This window comes from Scophthalmus maximus, chromosome 14 (assembly GCF_022379125.1).
Source record: "Scophthalmus maximus strain ysfricsl-2021 chromosome 14, ASM2237912v1, whole genome shotgun sequence".
NCBI lineage: Eukaryota > Metazoa > Chordata > Actinopteri > Pleuronectiformes > Scophthalmidae > Scophthalmus > Scophthalmus maximus.
Window position 1 is genome coordinate 8,182,835 of NC_061528.1, and position 15,945 is coordinate 8,198,779.

Sequence of the window (15,945 nt, forward strand, 5' to 3'; positions counted from 1 at the left end):
CTTGAAATGCTGAATTACATCACGAGAGATCAAACTGGACTGGACTGGTCCAAACAGGAACATACAGTACCTGAAGAAAGAAGTCCAGAACGGCTGGCTGGTTGCCGGGGGAGCGTGGGGTCTCCATGGCAATGCCCTCCTGCAGACACTCAGCCTGCTCCTGCTGGAATAGCACCTCAGAGACGTACAGCCTCAGCCGCTCATTGGTCATGTTCACACACAGCTGGAATGCACACAATAAACACTTAAGCCACACACACATCAATCTGTAAAGGCACACTTCAATGCACAAGGTGAAGTTCCTCAGGGAGACGCTGCTGAATGTTTGTTTTTAAAGCAAACAAATGCATGAATATAATCTCAACCCGCTGTGGCACCAACAGAGAAGTCGATGGGGCATAAATGAACTGCCAGACAACACATACAACACACCTGACCCTGAAATCATGAGAACCCTTCTGCACGGTGCCCACAGCAATGGGCGCCCCTCTGTACAGCATCTCAGTTAACCTACAATAACATGAACAGCGTTCATGCTGAGACACATGAACTCTCCCTAACCCGACAGTCAACCAATCACAGCCCAGGGAGCAGTCAATCAAATGGACTTTTTTTCTGATGTGTACGCTTGTCACACTTGTGCTTTAGTTAGCTGACCCTCTCTTCAACTCAGGATCTCATGCGTGTTTCCTTTGTACTCTTAACTTAATGTTTTACATCTAACACGAAAACTAGAATTACCTTCTCGCGGTTGTAGCCCTCCGCCAACCAATCAAGTTGCAGTTCATCCAGAGTCATTATATGGGTAGTGAGGACTTTGAAGGAGTTCCATTAAGTGTATTCTGCCATTGAAAGTTTTGGCCAAAGACGCGTGTTGTGAGGTCACAGTGAACCTGTGACCACTAAAATCAAATTAGTTGATCCTTGGCTTTAAGTGAATTTTTGCACCAGATGTTATTACATTTGATACTGGCATTCCTGATAAATCCTGTTCACAAAACGTGAGGTCACAGTCACCTTAGCTTGTGACCTTAAACCAAAAAAATAGAATCCGTTCATCTTTGAGTCCAAGTAAAGGTTTCTCCCAAATTTGAAGGGATTCCCTGAAGGTGCCAAAGAGATATCTTGATAAAAAGGCTCAAAATTTGAGCCATTTGTGAGTTCACAAAGGACTTGACCTTTGACCATGAAAATCCTCCTCGAGTTCGAGCGAACCTTTGTACCAAATCTGAAGAAATTCCCTCACGGTGTTCCTGAGATATTGCATGAAAGAAACGCGGACAGACGGATACAAGCCATGTGATGAAATCACGAATTTTGTTGGTTGGGTGATAATGACCTGCTCAAAAGTAAAGTGAAAATGATAACACTGATTGTATTATTCAGCGCCCTGCGGCCGTTAGCTTTGTAATGTTACAAGATAATGTCTAGAAAATGTTGCAATGTTTACAATATTGTATTGTTTACAATATTTATTCATGATTTTCTTTGCGAAGATCATGAATAAAACAGGGTTGAGTTTTTCTCTATGTTCTCTGTTTCTCTATTGCGTCAGACCAGTGCTTTGACCTACATTTTGTCCCATTGTCTGCTCGATGGAGAAGTGCTGATTTTGAGCGGTGTTGTTTTGTGCTGGAGACAGCTAAAGTCTCCTGATTTCGCCGTTCGCCTATCCGCTGTCTTCAGGTTAGTCTAGGCCATTAAAGGCTCAGTCCCAGCAGGTGGTTGATTGAGTTAGCTCATTAGCAAAGTGCTGAGCAGATACAACACACCGCTGACAAACACAGCTCTAATTAACACGCACTAATGACCCTGATCATGCCGCGCGTACCGAGTGCTCTTGTCTATGCGTCTGCATGTGTGCCGATACACGTGTGTACAAACTTGTCAGGACTTGTTCCGTCACCGATGTGTCACATATACTGTAAGAGACCATCGTGTTTGTTCATCCCGAACTTACTGCTGTCTAACGTTCTGTTATCAATAGGCAGCTCAGCAGCAACAACAGAGAAGATGTATGAAGGAAAGCAAATGGCCATTGCTCCCACCTGCCAGACATAGTTTCTCTTTTTTTTTTTTGCTCATTTTGTGAGCCGTCACCTCTCTTCTCATGCTCTCTCTGTGACCTGACGAGAGAAGGTTATGTAATCCCTCGCATCCAGTTGGATTAGAGTAGATCCAGAGGTCGAGTAAGGCAGCTGACATTTCAGCGCCACACACACGGACATCAGTCTCACACGAACACACATACGAACGAGCACACGCGCGCATGCACACACACATAAAAGCCAAAATAAATACACGGCTCTAACAAAAGCTGGCAGATGGCCAGTAACTCAAAAGTGAGGGAACATGAGATAGCAGGAATAAGCACCAAACTAACGTCAAACGTCTCACGAGCGCCGACTTGTGACGTCTGAGATCTGACTAAATTTCTGAACTAGTGCCAATTTACACAGATGTACAATTGAGACACAGGGATTACACACACATGACGTAGGTGTTGTGCTTACTTATCGGCTCATCACACATGAATGAAGAGGGTGTAAAAGAGTCAAGTTATCTACAGAACATGCTCATAACTTGTTGCTGGTCAGTGACAGCCCAGTGACAGGGTTTGTTCTTTTTCTCGTGCAATGTGTTGAATCATCAGTGGTCTGCCCGAAATGGTCAGAAACATGATGACTCGGCTCCACACATTCATCAGCGATTCCTGTAGCAAAACCCGAGTGGTGGGGTCTGATGGCAATGATGATACAAGGATCTGTGGCACGGACAGCAGAGAAACCAGGAAGCCACGCAGCACTCATTACTTTTACGTAGCTATATCAGATCAAATGATTTGTTGTGCTCTTTCTATTATTTATAGGTAAATAGAAGCTCCTCGCCGGTTTGGCCGCAAGAGACTTTTCAAGCCTGTAGAATTGTCCCATCAGATCCCACTGCTCGGGTTTTGACACAATTCACCACCTTATGTGTGAAGCTGCGTTATCATGCTATGACAGTTTCTGGCACTTGAGCTGAGAAATAAATAAAGAGGTGGGGTGAACCTCTGTAACGTGATCGTCATGGGGAAAGAAATTCTATATGACATGCTCTCCATTTACAACACGTACCTATTCACACAAACAAGTTATCTATCAAGCTCGTAAGTTGTTGTGTGCTGCTGATGTGGCATTTGCTGCAGCTCGCCAAAGTACACAAATCCACATATATGTGTACTCAATAAGTAGAAGGATTGCGGTGGAGCTACTGTGCAATAGTTGGCTGAATGGTATGACACCTTATACGCACGCACAGTGGTCCTACACTGTAGTAGTCTATTAACAGTGCATGCTTGTTTGAGCACATGAAGGATTTACAGCACATAACAGGTGAGCTAGTCGCACACGTTGTACTCTGTACACTATGTCATCACACACACTGAGGCTCTGAAAACAAGCAGTGTTGGCATGGCGATCCATTTGCACACATACTAAAACACATAACAGGTACAAAAACATGTAAGGGGTGGAGAAGAGGACAACTGACAGGGGAAAAAAAATGATTTCCCATTTCAAAAAAATCAATCCCTGTACATTAGCCCAAAACTTGCATGCCCATGAAAAGATGCTATGTATTTATGAAGATAAAAACACTCAAAATGTCAGGTTTTGGCCTATTTTGCCACACACACACACACACACACACACACACACACACACACACACACACACACACACACACACACACACACACACACACACACACACACACACACACACACACACACACACACACACACACACACACACACACACACAAACACAAACAGTCATTGTATCAGCCATCAGTTCATCTGAGGACAGCTGAAAATCACGCCACTGTGAGCCACGGACCTCACCTCATTCATTACAATTACATACTTAAATGTTTGGGCTGAAATAGACGGCAGCCCCAAATATTTTAACAATTTGATTACGATCTGTTTGAAATCACTATACCACATACTATTCAGAGAGATATTTATAGCTCGGGATGGCCTTCCAATTATACAATTCAGGGAATGTCATAAATGCATTTGGCTTTATTAGAAGAAATCAGTCAGCTTGAGCAAAACAGGAACACAGAATTAATGGGTATTTTGGGGAGGCAGGCCCATGGATTTGAGTGAAATCTATAAAAAGTAAGCACTGTCCCACCTGCTCAAATCCATTCCTCTGAAAGTCTTCAAACCCAAATATATCCAAGATACCAATTTCCAGGGAAGGATCACTGGAAGAGATAAATAGATTAAAAAAGAATTTTTTTTTATTACACCACTTTTATTACAGGATTAACATGAGAACTTGCCTTCTTGCTTGTTTTATTCTGGCAAAAAAGATCATGCCTGTGTGCAGTGTGTGTGTGTGCACCATCTGAAGGGGATGTACCATGAGTAGAGTGGCTGGTAAGTTTATTTCATTCTGCGGTTGGTGTGTAAACAAGGCAAAGCACAAACACATTCCAGAAGATGAAGCCCGGGTTATCTAACAGAGTGAGATAAGACTTCTCAACATCAACAGAACCAAGGATTCTAAAGCCTCCATGGGAGTGTGTGTGTGTGTGTGTGTGTGTGTGTCCTCCACATAAACCTTGGGTGTATCCTCCACCTCTGCACTGTTATTCAGTATTTTCCATTTCAGTGTACAACCTTATGCGTGCGTGTCATGCAATGTCAACTATTACAAATATCTCTATGAATGTTTGTGTCAAGATACAATATCAGTTTTGTACCTACAGAAGCGCTGACTGAGTTACAGTTTTTGTACGATGACAGACATACTTCATTAGTGGTGCTTGTGATAACATATCAACGGCCTGGGCTTCCAAAGAATTGTTTCTTTTGATTTACAGCGTAAACACCCGTAGGCACACGTGTGCATAGACAAACACGCTAAGGAGTTATACCCAATGTTGTCGTCCTGTCCCTGAAGGTACTCGTTGATGCTGTTGACCAGATAGCTAAAGAGGCGTCCATAGATGGCCTTGGCAAGCTGGTCTCTGTACTGCTCTGACATCTCTACCGTGTGGCACCGAGTGATCACATCACCTGACACACAAGAGGAAATGAAAACAAATGTTTGCACCTGACAATTCAAATACAATTTGTAAAGTTTCTTTTAAAGGTTTTTGATGATCTCCATTAAAAATATGCTTCTTTTGTATGTTCCCGTGCATCAAAGAGTTATTGTTTTCTCCTCACTAAGGAAATGTTTGGCAGAAAAGGCAGCAGTTACCACATAGGTAACTGTCTGGTGTGTAGCTAATGCTGCACTAATGTAACGCACCCCTCCTTCTCATCTGCTACACACAGGTTGGAAATAGGACCCAGTTGTAACTGGGCCACTAACCTCTCTCCAACAGCTGCAGGTCTGAGGGGATGCCCTGAGCGCAGCACACTCTCAGTGGGCATGTATGGCGGCTAACGTGTAGATAGTGTGGCTAGCATTGTTAGCATAGCTGTGCCGTACTGTTTCTATACCATAGTCTGTATAAAGTTGAGGTGTTGCTGGTTCACGGCACCGTGTTGGGCAGGTGACAGGTGTGATTACTGTGGTCCCAGACTTAATTCTCTGCTGTGGATACCATTACTCCACTATACCTTAACCTGGTGGCTATATTAATGTTTTATCATGTCTATCTGGTGTATATAACCTTCTTTGTAGTCAAAAAAGACAGGGGCCAAGTGATGGTGAAAGCTGGTGATTCCATACCTTTGAAGTATTGAACATCAGAAGTGAGGGCAGTGCTTAAGTCATTGGATGACACCTGCAACAATCCACTAACTGTGGCGAGGAAGACAAAGAGAGACAGAGTTAATGACACTGACATGATGACAGGATGAAACTGAGCATCGATGAGGTAGTGCTGATCACATCCCAGAACCCAATCAGGTCTGCACTGCTCTGAGGATGAAATCAGCGGTGCTCCGCTACAGCTCATGGCTGCTTAATATACTGGTGGAGCTGGCAACAGTTAGTCATCAATGGATTTCTGAGCAGAGCTCATAAACAAGCAGCAGAAGGTGACAGCAACCCAGAAACCGTTTGCTGATATCACCGCAGCATCACATCACCCTGACAACGACCGGCTGTTTCCTGTTCGGGTGCTGATGTCATTTGTTTACCATCTCCAAAGGGGTCAGGGGTCACAGGGGCACACGTAGCAGTTGTACAATTAAAGAGCTAGACGGAGAGAAAACACAGGCCCAAGAGTGGTAAAGTGTTCTGTCCTCAGCGAGGTTACAGTGTAACAGAGTTGACTGTCTGGTGTTTAGCTTATGCTGCTAAGCTGCCAAGCAGAACTCCAAGGGAGAGAGAGGAGGAGGAGGAGCTATGATGATGAGGTAAACAAGAATAGATAATGTAATGCACCCCTCCTCCTTACCACCTACGCACAGGGTGGAAATGTGGCCCCAGTCAAGACCAGTGCACTAACCTCTCTCCAACAGCTGCAGGTCAGACGGGAACAGTGTGTCAGCTTCTGTCAATGCAGTAAAACGTAGGTCCCCAATATGGAGCACAGTGGATAGCAGCGTAAACACAGAGTCAACCTCCTAAAAAAGAGAGAGAGGGAGGAAAATAGTTAAGAGAGAGAGGAAAGTGGGGAGTTAGAGAATAAAATATTAACTAATAGCATTGAAAAGTGGCAAAATCTTACATATCTTGCATAGAAAATATAATTTTACCGTTTAATAACAATTTGCACCACGTGAAAGGGTAATGTTCCATACTTATCTTAATGGCAACAAATCCAATGAAAAGACCAAAAACAATCATACTAACTGACTGATCCTAAGAAGCATGTGTTGCCAGAATGATTACCAATTTGCCAAAAATATAGTTAAAAATAGTTTATTTTGTACCAATTCCACATACACCCACACTAAGGACTAAGTGGGAGTTAATCCCTTGATAAAAATAGTCAGAGCAAATGCATTTAATTTTTTAACACCTACACTACCCACATATTTTAGGACATTTCTTGGCCTTCTGTTAAAAATTAAACTATATTAACAATCAATTTATGATTTCAGTCAGAAGAAATGGGCTTGTGACAGAGTGATAGACAGGGAAGGGATGTTGGACTGTACCGAAAGGCTGACGTAAGCATTTGCTGGTTTTTAATTTTCTTGTCAATAACAGAAATATAGAATAACCAGCCTTATTATGCTATACCTTACAACATTCGAAACACAATGTGCAAAAAGCAAACATGATCATGATTTCAAAAATCCCACACTTTTTTTTTTTTTTTAAATAGCACATTAACCCTCTTCCCTCCCTTCACATGCTCCCTTCCTCCCTGCCCTTGAGTAGAGGACGCTTAATGGAATACCCCATTACCCACTGCTCTGAGAGGGGGATGTTTGAGTTTGAGGTTGTGTGCCAGTGCGTGTGTGTGTGTGAATATGTCTGCGTGTGCACTCCCTCAAGGCAGGATATTGGAGCTGATATCTGGGAGATAAACACAAGCATTAGTCTCTGTCTGACACTCTATATAGAGAGAGAGTGCGATCCCCCCCTCCCTGTTAGGGAGGAGAATAAAGGGAACGAGGAAGAGAAAAGGAACGATAGGGAGCGCTAATGACGATTGACCTTTGGGTCTGGACTGGGAGTCGTCCCCTGATGAGAGCTTAGACAGAGACCAATGGGTGGTCCACCGCTTGCCCTCCCACTACCCCACTCCTGCTTCGGTCCCTTGGTCTCTCTCTCTTATCCATTGGACACTAGTGTCCACTGATAATAACACTCTCTACCGCTCTATCCCTCTGTCCCTTGCTCGCCTGCGTGTATTGACTGCTGCTGGATTAAAAGGTGAGATAGTGGTCACTCACCGCTGACAGATGCTGACTGGAAATCTAAGAATAGATCCTGATAATGGGCTGGGAACAAAGCTGCTCGAGCATAGGACGGATTGTGCCATGGCCCCGCTACACACACACTGTATGCATAAATGTGTTCTGCATTTGGTCACAAATTTCATATGGTCATTATATAAATAATTATAACACATGCTGAGTTCAAATTCAGGATCCCAAGCAATCCATATATCTGTGCCAAATAAGTTTCAACAGAAGATGCCCGTCTCATTTCATAATATTTCCTGTGTCCGAATTGTTAGGACACACTGTCCTTTTTGCAGCCCACCATATTCTACAATCCATTATGCAGGTATCAATTGTTTGGGTATTACTGAGATGGGAACATTTTGGTCATGACATTTAAGACTTTACAATAGGAACTGTTCGGTTTTTTTTTTTCTGAGGTTGGAGTGTGAACAAGTTGAAGGTTGTACATTAGCCCTTGAAGGAACAATGTCAGTAAAGAATCAAGAGTAAACTTTCATCGGTGACATCATCAGAATCTGTGACATCAACACTTTAAATTATTCCTTTTCTCCATAAACACAAAGCATGTATGCCGTGCCAATCAATACCTGCTTGTTGAAGCCCAGGGCTCGCAGGGCTTGTTTGACTGCGGCAAGGCCATCCCTGCTCTGGGCTGAGGCTTTAGCTACCGGCAGGTTGTCCCCCTGTAATCCTCCGCTAAGATACCTAAAGTAAAGATAGAAAGCTTAGGTCGACATGGACCAATACTTCAAATAAGCACTTAAACAATAGAAGCATAGAACATAATGTGAGGTCTATTCCTACGGTGAGTGAAAAAAACAAACAGGTGCACTGATTCCACATATGAGCTCAGCCGAAATTCATGTCTTTGAATGGAATTACATACAGTCCCACTTGTACTGTGGAGACTGCTGTTAGGGAGAAATGAGACGGGGCTGACAGGGGTTTATTAATCTGCAGGAATAGATCACGCCAACAGAGCAAACATATACAGACACACAATGGGTTAGTGTGATGCCAGAAGGTCTAGTGTGCTTCTCCAAATCACACCTGTTCAAGTCAGCAGGTATGACACTGGTACTGAACAATGGATTCTTGGTACAGTTACAGTATTTCAAAGTCACATTGGCTCTACAAGTAAGAACATGCATGAGTAGGGATGAGTCACACAAACACAAATAAAAATCATATAAAAGCAACAAATGTACATTCATATAAATGTGAAAAATGGACAAACAAATGACAAGGGGTTTACATACACAGATGCATGAATGTGGGGAATTAATTAAAAAGTAAATACATGTATGCACACACACACTCTCTCTCTCGGGATATCAAATCTGAATGTATTATACTGGAATGATCTGTATATTGTGACATCTGCAGCGTTTGAGCTTCATGTACTTCAAGTGAGTAACAAGGTCTCGAAAACTGATTCTTTAAGTGTCCAACAATTACAATATATTATTGAACTGAAGTGCTGCGGTGGGCCAGATCATCAGCTACAACCAATTCACGAGTGTTGTTAGGAGCGAATAATATGCATATGACACCTGACGGCCACTTACGTACCTATGAGCCAGAACATTGTTGAGATAAAGTGCACTCTTTTCCTCAGGCGGCAGGCCTTCAGCCATCAGATAGAAGATGTTGAAGCTGTGCTGGTGAGCAGGAAGCTGGACCAGACGAGACTTCTCCAGCATGTACGTGTACACACGGGCTTCAACACCAAATGAGAAATGAAACGCATACTTAAAATCGCAAGTGTGTAAATGGAATTCCAGTAATTATAGTTGTCAGCCCTGAACATTAAATTTGTGTCCACTGTTCAACAGCCAGTAGCTCTCTGATCAAATTAACCGAGGTAAAATAAGGACAACAGCATTGTAAAGAAAATAGAAAGCACCATGGACTTTTACTGCCCCCTGCTGGTGTTTTCATTGCATTGCAAATGATCTTGAAGAACTAAAACTTCATTCTATCTGTTCAGTGCCTTAGTAACACTGTCATTCATAAACGGCTTCTGTGCACAGAAAAAATATTTCAGAAATATATAAATAATCAAAACGAAATTATAATGAAAGATCAAAAGAAACATGCTATTTCAGGTATAGCAAAACAAAACTAAGATAAAGACATTTTAAAGAATGAAGAACAATTTTTTGACACATCAGCTTTGTTCCTGCTCCCATTTTCATGGGATAAAATTCATACAGGAGTAGCTTCAGAAAGTATCAAGACCCCTTCACTTTTTGCAAACTATATTGTGTTGTACATTTGATTCCAGATGTATAAAATATCCTTTTTGGTTCATATATTCATTAACCCACACTCCGCCTATAATAATAATTGAAAACAGGTTTTGGAGAATTTGGCCAATCAAAAACTGAAATCTCTTAACTACAACAGAAATAATTATTTTAAAAAATGATGCCTTAATTCAGTAATTTGTGGACGTCCCTTTGGCAGCACATAAAGCTTTGTATTTTGAGTCAAAGTCTGAATCTGCAAGCTTTGCACACCTTGATTTGGATTAACCCTTTTTTTCCTCCTCAAGCTCTATCACATTGGATGGGAAGCAGCTGTACTGTCATCTTCAGGTCTCTCCTCAGATATTCTATGGGGCTTAAGCCTAAAGGCTTCGGCTGGGCTACTCAAAGAAAGGAGACAGTCTCCTGGTAACACTCAAAGCTTTAGCTTTAGTTTTATACCCTCGCCCTGACCTATGCCTCATCAGGGTTTTAGCTCAGAGGTCGAAAGTGAGTTTCGTAGACGTCATTGCTTGGTTTTGTCCCGACAGTGTGAATTGTGTGACACTATATACAAAGGTGTGCTTGTCCAGTCAATTCAAATTGTCAATTTTAGGCAAAGAGAGCAAACAATTATTTTTTTTTAAATAAATGCACAAAACATTGATATTTTGGATTGTTGAGTGAATATTGCAATTATAATTAAATCCACACCAGAGTACAAGAAGTCTGTATGTGATTGTAACTAGTGACAGAACTGTAGGTTACCTCTGAGCGGCGTCCTCCTCTTATCACAGTACTGAATGGTCAAGAGCTTGATGAAGCGGCTTGAGCTGATGTTCCTCTGTGTTTTTGCGTGACCAAAAGCCTCCAGAATACAGTTCACCTGCACATATATAAAAAAGAGAAGTAAACAATATTTGGCAAATCTTTTAAAATGACTTACTATAGAGCAGAGCATGAGTAGATATATTCAGTTTCCATCAGGTTTCTACCGCTCTCATTCCTCTTTTTACCACTAGATGTCAATATGCACCTATCATCAAAAGTGCTCTGTGTTTATTGTGTCCCAGGATGATCAGCCAGCGAGCTGACCCAGATATCGAAGACATAAAGATGACTTCATCAGGAACACAGCACTTGTGCTTCCAGGCAACAATCTGCTTTGTTACCCGACTGATAGCCTGAGAGCAGAACAGGTGAATCATGTGTTAAGTTCCAGCGATGGATCCAAAAAGAGGCAGTGATAGAAGTGCTGCCCTGAATTACACATTTGCTTTTCTTTCCATCCGTTTTTCATATACAGAATGGGGGGGGGCACTAAATGAATAAGAATATGCCAATATATTTTTATCATTTCATGGTCATTATCTATTCTATCTATTGAAGGTGGAATCATTGTGTACTGCATAGCTTAGAAACAAAATGACCAAAATGAGAATTTCATTCTTATTTTTTTATTCTTGCTAAGTAAAAAGACAAGGCACGACAGCAACAAAGGACTGGAGACTCATCCCCAGGACACCGCAGTTGCATCATGTTCTTTAGTCATATAAACCTCAAGGACAATCTAGCTAAAGGCTGCTTGAAGTGTAAAATAAAAGAGTATCCTGATCACAGACAGTTCCAGACTTACGTGTTTCATTCTGGGATCCAGTGCAAAGCCTTTGGGGTTGGAGCGAGCCGTCAGGTGTCTCACAATGTGCTTACATGCCTCTGATTTTCCCGACCCACTTTCACCGCTGCAGAGACAAAGACAGGAACAAGTGGATTCTCATATTTTTTGTAAATGTATAATTGTTTCACACGTCGTCATCTTCTTTTCGTTTAATGTCTCAATTTTGCAGTCTTTTATGCTGATGAGATGTCTGCACACAAGTTGTACTGTATTGTATAGTATGGTAAATGGTGTTTTTTTTACTCTATTATTTACCATGGGAAATTAAACAAGATTCATCTAGAGAGGCTATACCCCCCGGAAAACCCCCAAATCTTAAGGCTCCACTTCATTACATGATTAACATAATTGTGTAGTTTGATGAAAAAAGGTTTTTTGAGTTCTACTCCAGAAACTACATCATCGAAGATGGATTGATAGACTGATGGACGTACACTTTTATTTTTCTGATTTCTATATTACCAGCATTATATGGATAACTGTTTTTACATTTTGAATGAATACAATCATGGGCAAGCAAAATTTATACAATTAAAAGGCCATTAAAGGAAGAAATCTGGCATAAAAGATAAACTTCACAGCAAAAATGTCAACCAACTTTGCGTGTTACACTGCTCTGTGAGTCTCAGAAGAATAGGTGTGATTCTGTAGTCATCGAGGTGTTTCCTACACATCACCTCAGGGACATGTCTCCACTCGCCTAACATCACGCCTCAACTTAACTTTCCAACATATATTTCTCCTTCTAACACTAAAATTAACGTTCCTCTGTTGACCAGCAATTTTCACACGCTGTTACTGCCACAAATGATCTGACACTGGAGGCCTGTTTTTAATTTGGCATTGAGTGGATATTAAATCTAACATAGGGTACCTCTCCAGTACACGCTCCGACACTCACTGACATGCAGAGAGCTGAGACTGGCGTAGTAACACAGAGCAGATGGCTTCAGAAGGTCAGAAGCCCTTACTAATGACCGCAGTGTGCTGCGGTGCACTGTATGTCTGTGAGTATGTGTGCTGCTATATTTTTCCGACTAATGGCCCTGCTGAGTGTGAAGTCTAAATGCCTTTTCACTGTCTTTTCATTTACCAGTTTTTATTAGATTTCAAGGGCATTTTGTTTGAGCGCCAGCCTCGAAGGGATCGTGGCTGCTGATTGCCTCTAAACGTGCAGGAGCTTGTGAGTGTGAGTGTGAGTGTGTGTGTTCTTCAGAGTACGAGTTCAACAAAAAGCTTGAATGAAAGAAAATAAGAAAACAGAAGTGATAAAGTGTAGTAGGGAAAGAATCAAGGAAACGAGAGTGTGTGCACACGCAAAAAGGAACAGTCCAATGTCCCTGGATGCCTGAATGTTTGTGTGTGATTGTGTGTGAGAGTGAGATGGATCGCCTGTGGCCAGGGCGCATTAACTCTCTGCCAGATTGGTTTACAACTCAGCAGGAATGCCACCGGAGAGCCGGAACGGAACTTAATTGCAATCAGGGAGCTGCCTGGGTCCAGCACAGGACAAAGAGTAAGACGCTGTGATGCTCCTAGCAAACATTCACCTCTGAGCGAGCACCGGGCAGGTCTGCAGCTCGACTCAGGGTGAGAGCTATTTATCTCTCGGGGAGTGTTTAACAGGTGTGTGGCCTAAGGGTGTGGATAAATCAGGTGGCCAGCTGAACTTGTAGACATTTTTGTCTCTGCATCCCAAGGCACAGAGTCCAGTGTTCATCGGTTGAAAAGAAGGGGGGGGGGGGGTTACCTTAAGATGAAACACTGCGGGCGTCTCTCCTGCAGCATCATGTGGTAAGCTCTCTCTGCTGAGGAGAAGATGTGAGGGGGCAGAGAGGAGCACAGGCGACCTGTGGAGCTCAGGTACAATTGACTCACCTGAGAGAGAAAGAGAGTGGCGGACACAAGACACTGGATTACATCCTTACGTAACATGGATACAAACGTGGCTGAGTAACAGATGATTAGGTGTCCGCAAAACGGTGAAACCCTGCTCCATATAACTTACCTGTTTCCTGCTCACAGCCAGGGTGTGGTTTACCAATCATTACAGCCATGCAATTCAACCTCAAGTAAAAAAGATTTCTCTTGGGTGTCCAGGGAAAACTAATTTTAAGACCAAAGCTCTGGGTGACACTGACACATTGGCTGGTTTACTTAAAAACAATAACCCAAAAGCCAGTGAATGCACGATAGCTCAATTCCACACCACATCAGTGTGACAGAAAAAGCAAAACCATCTGTTTAAGGGTGTAAAATGATGTCACTGAAAAGAATGTATCTGCAATAAAGAGCTGAACATGGACCACATAGTTTAATTCTTCAGTTTAGTTTGATCTACTTTGACAAAAAGGGATTTATTTAACAGGTCACAGCTTTATAAGACAGTTAACCTTCAATTGTCTATCATACTGATCTGTGAGGTGACTGTACTGTTAACACCTGTACCCGGTAACCAGCCAGCGATGTGTTTGAGTCTGTGGAGAAGGGAAGGAGGATGGGCTGCGGACCACCAGACCAGAGGGAGTTACAGACGACCAGCAGATCACACATGTTGTGACATATGTCCTTCTCAGGCTGGCTCCTCCCTGCTCCTCCACACACTTCTCTCCCTCAGTTGGGTTAAGATGCCTGGAGTGACTCCAGACACAGACAGGAATGGGACGGCGAGAGGGGGTTTGGCTTCATTATGTCATGACAACAGAAGTTGTCTCCTCCCCCATTCAACATCTCCTGGGCACAAGTGGGCATGCTCTAACTTGGAATTAATTCAGCTATTTCAAAATGACTAATTCACTGTTTAAAATAATGTGAAAAAAGATCAGTGATTATTATCACAACATTTAACAAAAATTATGATAATGTTTGAAGGACCAGAGTCTGCCAGTCATTCACTGACTGTCTCCACCTAGCTGCTGGACATGTTAAAAATTATGCTTTTCCCCTGCAGTAAAGCTTTGAAATTAATTCTTAATAGTGGAGCGGTAGCGTAATAACGTCTATGCGAGTCTGTCTGTCTTACTAAACTGGATCCCTCTATTTCCTGGCTGATGCAGAGTCAGCCTTATACTGTGTATCACTGACGGGAAGACTGCATTATTTATCAACCACAAGGTCCATTTCATCTGTTCATGTACTGCTTATTATACAGCAAAAAGGTCCTTTAGTATGATTTTGCATGTCCAATGCATAACCTTTCCAGTGTAAAGCTGCATCATTTAAGGAAGGGATATTTAGACCTGCAAATTCAACATTTGAGAAGCTCAGCACAGCAGATCTTGTTAGCCCCATGTAGAGTAGATATAATGTAAATGCATGCTTACCAAAGTGGAATAGATGGGCAGCTCTTTATTTGGATTGACCAGGAGAAGGATGTGTCCAATGTAAGTCTACAACAGAGCAAAAAAAAAAACACAGCTTGAGTCGTCTTCAACTCAGTAACTCAGTTGTGTGTTCGCTGTCATAAAACATTTATCCTTTGTGTGTGAGGTGGCACAGTTCTGCTTCGATGCACGGTTCTGACGTACACGCTTCTGGGTTAAAATCACTTAAGAGATTGCCTACAGTTCAGATTGGCTTGAAAATTGAAGTGCTGTCCCACTCTCTCCACAACATCAATATTCATGGTGGTGACTCTCCCTGTTGCCATAAGAATGGTAGATAAAGGTCTGGAAGAAGGGACTTTCAGTGATAACCTCAGTAATGACCTACCCTCCCACACAGTGTACACACAAACCCCAAGGCCTTTTAGATAAAAATAACCAACTCGCAATTTCTGACCCTTTCCATTTAACTGCTAACACTGTTTCTTACAAAGAGTCCTGGAGGGTATTTGAAAGCTAACACTGTCCCGGGGGAAAGTGCAGGCGTTGCTAACATTCTGTAACATCCTGCCCTGTCCTCAGGCCCAGGCTCAAGGTTAATGAATTCCTTCTGCTTGCAGGCAAAGAGGAAAATTGCCCCCAACGTTCCTACTATTTTGTGTTTTTAACTGGGCAAAATGATCAGAAAATACTAAGCCGCTTTGTCTCACTAACTCTTTCATTTGATCTCATGAAATGCTTGTCAATAATCCAGCCTTCATCAGTGTCTCTTCTCGTATCCTTCCCCAGTTACTTGCTGCTCTCCTCAGGGGTTTAGTGGCT

At 42.4% G+C, this 15,945-nt stretch overlaps 1 protein-coding gene across 4 annotated transcripts in view; it reads right to left on the minus strand.

Annotated features, from left to right (window-relative positions):
* myo16 (myosin XVI) overlaps positions 1-15,945 on the minus strand; it is an 82,361-nt gene that overhangs the window by 28,458 nt on the left and 37,958 nt on the right. For all 4 annotated transcript variants that reach the window (XR_004784343.2, XM_035604283.2, XM_035604284.2 and 1 more), the window contains exons 12-22: positions 15,124-15,189; positions 13,551-13,678; positions 11,759-11,864; positions 10,891-11,008; positions 9,446-9,593; positions 8,461-8,578; positions 6,460-6,577; positions 5,736-5,807; positions 4,930-5,071; positions 4,182-4,254; positions 71-223 (exon numbers count right to left, since the gene is read on the minus strand). Coding sequence is in view for 3 of the 4 variants with exons in the window: in XM_035604283.2 (XP_035460176.2) it covers positions 71-223; positions 4,182-4,254; positions 4,930-5,071; positions 5,736-5,807; positions 6,460-6,577; positions 8,461-8,578; positions 9,446-9,593; positions 10,891-11,008; positions 11,759-11,864; positions 13,551-13,678; positions 15,124-15,189 (1,242 nt within the window). In the remaining variant the exon portion in view is untranslated. The remainder of the gene's footprint in view (positions 1-70; positions 224-4,181; positions 4,255-4,929; positions 5,072-5,735; positions 5,808-6,459; positions 6,578-8,460; positions 8,579-9,445; positions 9,594-10,890; positions 11,009-11,758; positions 11,865-13,550; positions 13,679-15,123; positions 15,190-15,945) is intronic.